Below are 10,679 nucleotides of genomic sequence, written 5' to 3' on the forward strand. Positions count from 1 at the left end.
CTTCTTCATCCTCATCTGGACCCTGTCTATCTTGTCAGTGTCCCTCTTGAGACATGGCACCCAGGATTTGAACATAGTTTTCTAAAAATGATTAGCTATCAAAGACTGCAGTGAGACTGTTCTTGCCTGTCTTTTGGACATGTGCATCTGTTTATACTGCCAAGGTTTGCGTTTGCTTTTTTTTAGTATCTGCGTCACAGTTTTGGCTTATATACAGAATGTCGTTATCAAAGATTCTCAGCATTTTTCTATGAGTCACTGCCAAACTGAGGTTTACATTTTTGTAATTAGTTTATGAAACCTAAATACTCAACTATACGGTTTCCCTGTTCCATTTCATCTGGCTAGTATCAGTCTATTGCTCAACATGTCAAAGCCATTAAAATTTTGATGCTGTCCATGTGTTAGCTTCCTCTCTTGACTGTGTGACATCTGAAAATTAAAATTTAACCTTCATTTCTTCTCCATCATCTTTCAATCACTGTGATAAGGGAAAGGAACCAAGTACTGAGTCTTTCAGTACAATACCAGGTATCACCTTTCTGTTCAATATAAATCCACTGCTAAACATTTTCTGGGAATGGTTGTTTTACATATTTGAATCCATATTACCAAACTCTAATACAGATCCTGTTTCTCTGTCTTATCCATGACGAAAATCTGAATGTACTCTACTATTTCTGAAGCTAGCAGTCAAGTTAATATCAAAAGAAAGATGAGATTGTTCTGTTATAATGTGCCCATTGTGACCCACCTATCCTGGGGCCATGATCACCACTGCTTTTTCTCTGGAGTTCACCTTTTCGGGATTTTTGCCATAATTTTCATAAGTTCACAGATCTGTGTTACAGAATGCACATTTGTCCTCATTTTTTTTGTCCAGTATTGGAACGCATTAGTCATTTGACTCTCCCATTTCTGACATTTCTCACAGTCTTTCATTAGCTGGGAAGGACAGTTATATGCATTCCAGGCATATGAGAGCAGGACAGAGGTGGGTGGGTGCATCTGTGAAGGTGCTCTAGACCAGGAACTACATCTTCAGCGTGAGGGAGGTAGGCAAAGAAGGAAAGTGTCAGAGGATGAAAACTGGAGAGGAACATCAGGCAAAGAGAGTGAGAAAACCACACAGCTGTTTGTCCCAGAGGATAGCACAATGTTTAGCATGGGAGAGTGGGTTGTCCTGGAAGGCTAAGGACACCAAAAGCCAAGATGATAGCTGTATCCAAGGTTCCCTGACAACCTATCATGGGCCATTTGAATGCATAATATCTTATGCATCATCTTTAAAAGTCCCTCTTTGTGGAATTTGGTCTTTACAATTTCCAACTCATTCTTCAGTTGTTCTATTTCCTTTGTCTTCTTTTAATAGTACATTATCTTTTGCAAATATTTGCACATACTTGTTTTAACTCAGCATACAGCCTTTACATTTCAAAGCCCCTCATTTTTGTCATCATCTCCTCCCCGTGCTGCCCCCCACCCCCCATGAATGCCCATCAGACTTTAGCAGATTTTGACAAGGTTGTTTGTTTCTGAACATTTTCTGTGAGGCAGCCTGTGACAGTACAGACCTATTGGTGGAGTCCTACACAATTTTTACAGCTTTGTGCCTCTCTTTCTGTCAGCTCCTTCAAGCCAGGGATAGGACCCGATCTCCACGGTGGTCTGTGCAGTGGAGGGGATGATAGGCTTCTCCTTTTGCACCCACACCTTCTCAAATGTGAGTCCTGATAGAGTTTATTCAGTAGCCATTATTTTGTTCACTTTCATAATTAATTATGACTGTTGTTGGAGTTTAGTTTTCCAGTAGCTTCTGTCACCCTTGAACTGTATTTCCAGTTATAAATTCTTGGAATCATGGCCATCATTTCACTAAACTCATTTTTGCAATGCACTTTCCTAACACATAGTCCAGATGTCCAAACCTACACCTGCTAGTCCTTTCTAAGGACTGATTCTAACACCAGTGAAAGTGAAACTGTTAGTCCCTCAGTCATGTCTGACTCTTTGCGACCCCTTGACTGTAGCCCATCAGGCTCCTCTGTCCTTGGAATTCTCCAGGCAAGGATACTGGAGTGGGTTGCCATTCCCTGCTCCAGGGGATCTTCCCAACCCAGGGATCGAACCCAGGTCATCCTCATTGTGGGCAGATTCTTCACTGTCTGAGCCACCAGGGAAGCCGATTCTAACACCAGGATGGCATTGAGTTTTTGTTAATCCCTATCACGTTTATAGCCAGTTATGCTGACATAGCTAAGCAAAAAGTGCTTCTTCTCTCCTCTGATACATAAGATTATCAGTCAGGCACACCAGGAATTTGTCAACCATAGAATGCAAGTTTTAGCAGATGTTCAAAGGTTGAAGTTTCATGTCATTACTGTATTGTACCTTTCTTCCAGCTGTATAATCTCTATTAAGCAAGCATGGTCCACTCCTACCTCTTAGTTGGGAGGTATGTGGTCTCTTCCCATAATAGCATGGCTTCTGTTTGTTTTCTTTTACCCTTATCCAGCTGTTTTTAAGCACTAAAAAAAAAGAAAAAAACAACTTTACATTGTTTCATTCTCCCTTACTCTGTTACACAGTTTCTTCAGAACATAGTCTAACCTGTGTTCCAGATGGGTTTTAGTATCCCTGTTCTGGTTGGGTGAAATAAAACTTGGGGTTATCTCCAAGTCTTTTCCAGTGCTATAGGGTGGAAGAGCTTGGGAATGCAGAAATGAAACCCAGGCCATTTCTCAGATTTGCTGTTGACTCTTGTCCATGCCTCTTAGCCTCTCATCCAGCATCTTCTCCTGCAAAACGAGGTGAGAAGACAGTGCTTGGGGTTTCTTCTAGCTCTTAGTCTCCCTCTGTTTTCATTGGATGGCAGGAGCTGCTGCCTCCTCATCTTCTAAAGCTACTGCGACCCCGTGGCAGGGGCTTGTCTTTTATTTTCAGAGGACTTTCAAACCAGATAGTTTTCAGAGGCATACAGTGATTTCTTAAAATAGTCTCATAAAAGATACATTTATCACGGGGAAGTGATACCTTTTGATAAATACTGATAATAATGCACTTAAGTTTAAGTACTATGCATTCTCTTCTGTGTTAATATTTTTAATGGATCCTCTAACGGGTGATTTGGACTTAATTTATTTCAGGTGATACTGTACGTATACAACTATTCAGTTGACTTAATTAGAGGTTTAATTAAATTATTTCCCTAAAGTGCTATATCAAGGAAATAAAATGCAAAATGATAATTCACCTTCTTGTATTTTTTAAATTTATCCTACAGCTAAAGTGGTTTTCAGGTCATAAAGGCCAGAGTGGGCTTATGAGCATTTTAGCCACATCCTAATGGGGAAAGTTGTATTTTCAAGTTGCATTATTTTGTATTTTAAGTTGCATTATTAAGTGCATCAGTTGGGAATTTGCCCAGTCAAAATGTAGGTGAGGGCAAAAGTGAAAAGAATTTTTTTTATGTGGTCTTTTCTCTTGCAACTATCAGAACCAACATCATGGGTCCAGTCCCTCTGTGTTCCACTCAGCCCTCTCTGGTTCTGCAGCCCTATCACAAGCCCTCCAGCAAGTGGCCCTGGAGGCAGCAGCTGTGTCTCTTTCTGTACCTCTGCTGCTGCTGCTGCTGCTGAGTCGCTTCAGTCGTGTCCGACTCTGTGCAGCCCCATAGACGGCAGCCCACCAGGCTCCCCAGTCCCTGGGATTCTCCAGGCAAGAACACTGGAGTGGGTTGCCATTTCCTTCTCCAATGCATGAAAGTGAAAAGTGAAAGTGAAGTCGCTCAGTTGTGTCTGACTCTTAGTGACCCCATGGACTGCAGCCCACCAGGCTCCTCTGTCCATGGGAGTTTCCAGGCAAGAACACTGGAGTGGGGTGCCATTGCCTTCTCCGTCTGTACCTCTAGCCCCTACTATATAGCTATGGCATAGAGGTGCCCAATAAATGCTTGCTGAATTTAATCTGATCATCACAAAGACAACACTTTGCAAGTGTGGTTAAAACAGTATAAATCCAACATGATAATTTTAAAATATCATCACTCCAAATACATGCCCCAGTGAGTGAGGTACTCCCAAATCTGGTTAATCATTGAAGTGACCTAAGAAGTATTTTTTTAAGGCCTTACTGAATCCATCTCCAGGAATGAGGTCTAGGTATCTGTATGTTAAAGCTACCCAGGTGAATCTTATGAGCAGCCAGGTTTAGGAACTCCAGCTTAATGTGTCTTGTGTATTTTTGTATTTCTTTTTGTATATTATTTTTGTGTTATTTGTATTTTTTATATTTGTATTTTCTGTTTTTGTACTTTTCTATATTTTCCAATATTGTATTTTTCTGAATGAACTCATGGCCTATTCTAATTTATAGTAAAAATGAATCTCAGTTATACCCTATTAATTATATCTGAAGGATTTCCTTTGAACCAGTAGTTTATGTTTAGTTGGTGGAAGTGTATATAGATGCCTATGAAGAATAATATTAATGCCTTCCATGAAGGATTAGATTACCAGTGAGTCCTGAAATGGGTACTTTACACATGGAAGCTATTGGGTCCTTGGTATGCAAAGTCTTTTGAGCCAACTCTGTGGAGAGCAGATTGGAGTATTAACTGGAAGTAGAATAGTCATTGGGAAAGAGAAATTAACTCTTTTTAGGGCATGAGTAACTTTTAGAGATGTCCTCCTGGGTATATGTGTGTGTTCAGTTGCTCAGTTTTGTCTGACTCTTTGCGACCCTATGGACTGTAGCCCATCAGGCTCCTCTGTCCATGAGATTTCACAGGCAAGTATACTGGAGTGGGTTGTCATTTCCTACACCAGGGATCTTCCTGACTTAGGGACTGAACCCACATCTCCTGCATTGGCAGGCGGATTCTGTACCACTGAGCCACCAGTGAAGCCCTCCTGGGTGCTATTTCGCCATAATCTGAATTACCCTTCATTGTAGGATTAAATGGGCTTCCCAGGTGGTGCTAGTGGTAAAGAACCCACCTGCCAATGCAGGAGGGCATGGCAACCTACTCAAGTATTCTTGCTTGGAGAATCCCATGGACAGAAAAGCATGGCAGGCTACAGTCCATGGGGTTGCAAAGAGTCTGACATGACTGAAGCAACTTGGCATGCACACACATAGGATTAACTACCATACCCCACCAGGCTCCTCTGTCCATAGAATTCACCAGGCAAGAGTACTACAGTGGGTTGCCATTTCTTTCTCTAGGGGATCTTCCCAACCCAGAGAGTGAACCCAGGTCTCCTGCATTGCAGGCAGATTCTTGACCATCTGAGCCACCAGGGAAGCCCATTAAATGCCATATAAGTCAGCATCAAATATTCAGTGGAGCCTGACTGAATAAAGTTTATAGACTAACATACTCGGCATACCAATCAGAGAAATGCAGAATGTAGAATACTGTACAACATAGCTTGGTCCTTTCAAAATGGCAATATCGTAGGGGGAGGAAGAAGTTTAAAGTGTCATAACAACTGAATGCAGTGTGTGAACCAGGATTTATTACAGTTTCGGAGATGGGGGTGGGCGTTGAAAGGCTAAAAAAGAAATTTTGGAGCCAGTTGGGAAAATTTACAGGTACACTAGATATTACATAATAGGAGAGTATTACTGTTAACTTTCCGAGTTCTGATAATAGAGTTCTGGCCGTGTAGGAAAATGTTCTTATCTTAGGAGATACTTCTCAAAACAAGGGTAAAGCATCCTACAGCTCATGGTGCATCCAACTCATGTCCTGCCAACTCAGAGCCAATTGTTAAATATTTAAGAATTCTGTTATTGTGCAACCCTTGGTAGCTTGAAATCCACCATGATGGGAGTATGCAAACCACAAAATCTACAAGTAGGGTTTTTTTTCTCCTCTGGAGAGTAATTAAGCAGCTTACCACTGCTTACAGCTTACTTTCAAATGATTCAGAAAACACACATACAAGTAGATAGAGCAAAAATAGCAAAGTATTAATGATTGTTGAGTCTAGGTGCTGCTCAGCTCTGCCTCTCTGCTGTTACAGCACAGAAGCAACCATACTTAAGTGAATGGGCATGTTATATTCCAGTAGAAGTTAATTTATAAAAACAGGGAGGCCACATTTGGTCTGAGGCTCAGTTCAGTCACTCAGTCATGTCTAACTCTTTGCAACCCCATGGACTGCAGCATGCCAGGCTTCCCTGTCCATTACCAACTCCTGGAGCTTGCTCAAACTCAAACCGTCTCATCCTCTGTTATCCCCTTTTCTTCCCGCCCTCTATCTTTCCCAGCATCAGGATCTTTCCAGTGAGTCAGTTCTTCGCATCAGGTGGCCAGAGTAGTGGAGCTTCAGCTTCAGCATCAGTCCTGATCTGAGCCTTTGGTCTGAGGCTGTAGGTTGCCAACTCCTGTGCTACTCTTTCAACTTTTCTGTGCTTGTAAAATATTCAGGGGACTTCCCCGGTGGTCCCATGGTTAAGATATCACGCTTCCACTGCAGGGGGCACAGCTTCAGTCCCTGGTTAGGGAACAGATCCTGCATGCCCTGCAGCACAGCCAAAAAATAGAAAAGAAAAATAAAAAATGTTTTATGATAAAAAATTTTAAATAAAGTTCTTAGGTTGGTTTTCAGAGCACACCCCCCTACCCCGGTTCCCCTAATGCCTACTAATGAAAATAAGAGGTATGTCCTTTCTCTTCCTTTTTTTTTTTTTTTTTTAGTCTTTAAGCTGGTCTAATCCAAGTTCAACTACCTGTGAGGTTGTTATGCATCAAGCTAAAATAGACTTCATCTTGGTGGCTGGAGTAGCTTTCCTGGCAGTGGCTAAGGGCTTGAGGAGGAAGAAGAATTAAGTCATTCTGAATATCTGTAGTGTTTTAGACACTGTCAAGCACTCTGTACTGTCTCGTGTAGTACCCACCAGCAGTCCTACAAGTGAAGTGAGTGAAAGTCGCTCAGTCGTGTCCAACTCTGTGACCCTGTGGACTATACAGTCCATGGAATTCTCCAGACCAGAATACTGGAGTGGGTAGCCTTTCCCATCTCCAGGGGATCTTCCCAACCCAGGGATCGAACCCAGACCTCCTGCATTGCTGGTGGATTCTTTACCAACTGAGCTATCAGGGAAGACCTCATCAGATGTAAGTAGGTTCCCTAAGTAGTGATGAAACAGGGAAAGGGAAGAAACAGGCTGAGAAAGAGCTAGACAGATAAAGGACTCCCATGCCTCATGAAAGAGCTTGGACTTCTTTTTTTCTTAGAGCTCTTGGAAGGCAGTGGATGGTTTTAAGCAAGAACACATTTGCATTTTATAAAGAGCTCCTTGGCAGCATGAAGGATGGAGTCCAGAGGGAAAGAGCTGGTAATGGGAAGACTCTTCAGGAGGTGATTGCAAAAATAACCTAGGCAAGGGATGATGATAGCCTGAACAAATATGGCAATGAGAGTGAAGAGTAGATGATAATATGACGGCTCTGTATGAGCTAGAATTGCTGGGACTTAGTGAGTGTATCAGTCAAGATGGCCACAGACAACTTGACAGTCTCTTCAGACAGCAGACAAGTTTCTTGCCCTTATGACGTTCTGCTCTGGTTGGGGAGGATCGTGGTGCTCACTGTGGTCACTCCAGTCCAACCTGAGGAACTTCTCCAATGAGACCAGTTGAGTTACCAGAGGGAAGGCTCTGGCGGGACTCCCATGGATGGCTAAGTGCTACAGCTCAGAAGTGACATGCACCATTCACGTCTCATGGACCAGAACTTGCCAGCGGGCCTCACCCAACCAGGGGGTGTGCAAAAAGTTCAGCCATGGGTGAGCCATGGTGCCTGGATGGATGAAGGAGGACTCCCAAGTATCTGGTTTAGGGAGTGAGGCAGACATTAGAGGTTTTCATTGAGAAAGAAAAGATGGAATGGGGCAAGGAGAAGTGGACCGGCCAATCATTATAACTCTTCTTCAGCTATAAAGTGTAATTATTGTATTGGTCCTTTCTGATTGTCAAGGAGAGGGATTGGAAATCAGCTCCCTTTGTGAGCAAGAGTTGACCTTATGCTTTACAAAAGGCATTTTAATTCATTTGTCCCAGAGTCTTACAGCTTTAGTAATGTAGTGTTCAGATCTATTGTGTGTCTTTCTTGAATTTTCTTTTTTTTTTCCTTGAATTTTCATGTGAACTATTGTGTCAACATACAGTGTAAAAATATTAGTTATTAATAGGATGTTAATGAAGTCTCCCTCACCTTAGAATATCAGGCTGCTGAATTCAAAATGCCAGAGATGTAAATGCCCTTCCACCTTCCTCACCTCCACCCTCTAGCAGGGCTCACTTCAAGCTATCACTGGGTGGCAGTTAGGGAGGAGGTGTAATTAGGCTGATTGGAGCCTATTGTTCTGCTCTGGAGGGCTGACACCTAGCAGCCTTAGGCAATGTTAGTGCCTCCAAATCATTGGGGAATGATGTCCTCTTTAACCTCAAAAGCAGAAACAGTGAATCTGTTCTGTTTCTCCCCTTCTTCATTTTCCAGCTCCCCTCCCCAGTTTAATTGTGGTACCTTAAAAACTGACTTTTACTGTGCATTTGTTTCTTAACAGTTGCGAGAAACAATCAAAGCTGGCAAAGGTGTGACTTCAGCTATTGACCTGTGTCGTTACCATGGAAACAAAGCACTGGAGGCCCTGGAGAGCTTTCCTCCCTCGGAGGCCAGAACTGCTTTAGAAAACATTGTGTTTGCTGTGATGAGATTTTCCTGACACCAAATTAAAAAGACTATTGTTCGTTGGCTGAAAAAATTGGGGAAGGAGGTGATCGGGAGATTTCATGATGAAATATCTAAATGTGTTAATGACTTCAACAACATATACATTTTTTTTCTTCTTTTTATCACACTGCTAAATGAATACTGCCTTCTTTTTGGATCTGCTGCAAACAAAATTAGAAGAAAAAAGGTCAAGCAGTTTTCAGTTGTCATGCCAGAAGCACACTTGAGGCTTCAGTAGCAGAAATAATTAATGAGATTCGCTCCTGTGACCTCAGCAAATGGACAGGAAATAAGTCCTTATTGATTGGACCGAGCCAGGGATGGCGCCAGGGCGGTGGCCTGTGGTTTTCCTTCTAGAGAGGACAGGGCAAGCTGGGAGCTGCAGGTGTCAGAAACGCTGTCAGTGCTGGCCAGGGAGGACCGTCAAATGAAAACCCAGTGACCAATTTGTCATAATGGAGGCCAGTCTAATGATTAAGAAAAAAACATGCTTTGTCTTCTTGCAATACAGTCTGGCTATACTTTTTGCTTCTTGGTTTTTGTAAGATTTGGGGGAGGGGTGGAAATTGTTGAAAAAATAATGCCAAATATTTGAAGTAGGAGATTAAAATGTTGTCAGATGTTAACTTGGTTATAGTAGAAATTGCCTGTTTTTCTTTCTGGACCAAATTTTTTTTCAAGTGCATTTCAAAGAACCAAACTTGTTTTTTTCTTTTAATCTGAACAGGATGCCTTTTTTTTTTTCTTTTTTTTTAAAGTGTATACATTTGTAATACTTAGGTATAAAGAATACCCTTAATTTTTACAAGCGTCAGATATATAGTTGTTGTACTGGGGAATTCACTGGTGAGTTTTGTTTATTTGTTTGTTTTTAACCTCAGAATGTCAGATTTTGGTCTTGAACCACAGACTTCCAATTACAGAAAGAATATAAGCAGTCTCACAGGCCTGCAATTGGACACTGTCTCTATGTGGTTCACAGGAGATGATTTTTGCGGTTTGGATGCAGGCAATATGAGAACACCGTTGACAAGAAGGCTGAGTTTACATAAATGATCTAGGCTGAGACTCAGCCACCTTTCTTCCTTATGTGGTGTAATTACAGCCCTATCTGGAGACATCGAACACAGCAAACAGATTTTATTACCTACTTCACTCAAACACTGTAAGTGAAGTCACTTTAGTTAAATTCCTTCTCCAAAAGTTACAAATCGTTTTAGCAGGACCCAGCATGTGGCATGCAGTGAAGAGAAAATGTAAGCTACGGAGGTTAAGGTATTGCATTGTGAAATATTTTTAAGCATACTTGAAACTTTGTAACTGTGCGGTTTATGCTACTATAATTTGAAGGCCTATAGATTTAACTGAAGAGAACACAGCACTCTTCTGTTTGAAATGTCTTTTCTCACAGAATTTGGCTTAATTAGTAACTAGGGTTAGATGCTTTAGATCAGACAAGGTTTTAATCATTAACTTCCACAGAGGAGGAGCCTTGCTTTCTGTTCTCTGGCTGTGCAGGAACTTCAGCAAGCTGTAGGTTTCATCAAACAGATGGTCAGGCGCTGGGGAACACAGCGCAGGATTCTAGTGATCTTCTAGGCCTGCTCAAGCACCAGGTTCACTGTGTGACCTTGAACAAGGCCCTTCCCTCTGAGCCTCTCCGCATTTGTAAAATAAGATTAAACAGGGAAATATATAAAGTCCCCTCAACCTTTGCTTTATTGTCAAAAAGTTTCCCATTTCTGACTCTCTGGATAACAGAGATGCTATGGAGATTCGGGGAAGAGAGAAGGTGAAACCCAAAGAGAGGCGATGAAGGAGTGCCTGAAGCTTACTGGCCGACTCCTCGCCCAGCTGCCCCACCGGTGGCCGAAGGAGCTCCCAGCTCTCCAGTTGTGTGACCTCGTTTCGGCACCAGCCTCTCTGCTTGCTTTGG

General features: G+C 42.2%; 1 protein-coding gene across 3 annotated transcripts in view; it reads left to right on the forward strand.

Moving 5' to 3' along the window:
• Positions 1 to 9,369, forward strand: part of PDSS2 (decaprenyl diphosphate synthase subunit 2) — a 254,362-nt gene extending 244,993 nt beyond the window's left edge. For all 3 annotated transcript variants that reach the window (XM_020892367.2, XM_070450019.1, XM_020892368.2), the window contains one exon: positions 8,577 to 9,369. In XM_020892367.2, coding sequence (XP_020748026.1) covers positions 8,577 to 8,735 — 159 coding nt within the window. In that variant the 3' untranslated portion in view covers positions 8,736 to 9,369. The remainder of the gene's footprint in view (positions 1 to 8,576) is intronic.
• The last annotated feature ends 1,310 nt before the right edge of the window (positions 9,370 to 10,679 follow it).

This window comes from Odocoileus virginianus, chromosome 19 (assembly GCF_023699985.2).
Source record: "Odocoileus virginianus isolate 20LAN1187 ecotype Illinois chromosome 19, Ovbor_1.2, whole genome shotgun sequence".
Lineage (NCBI taxonomy): Eukaryota > Metazoa > Chordata > Mammalia > Artiodactyla > Cervidae > Odocoileus > Odocoileus virginianus.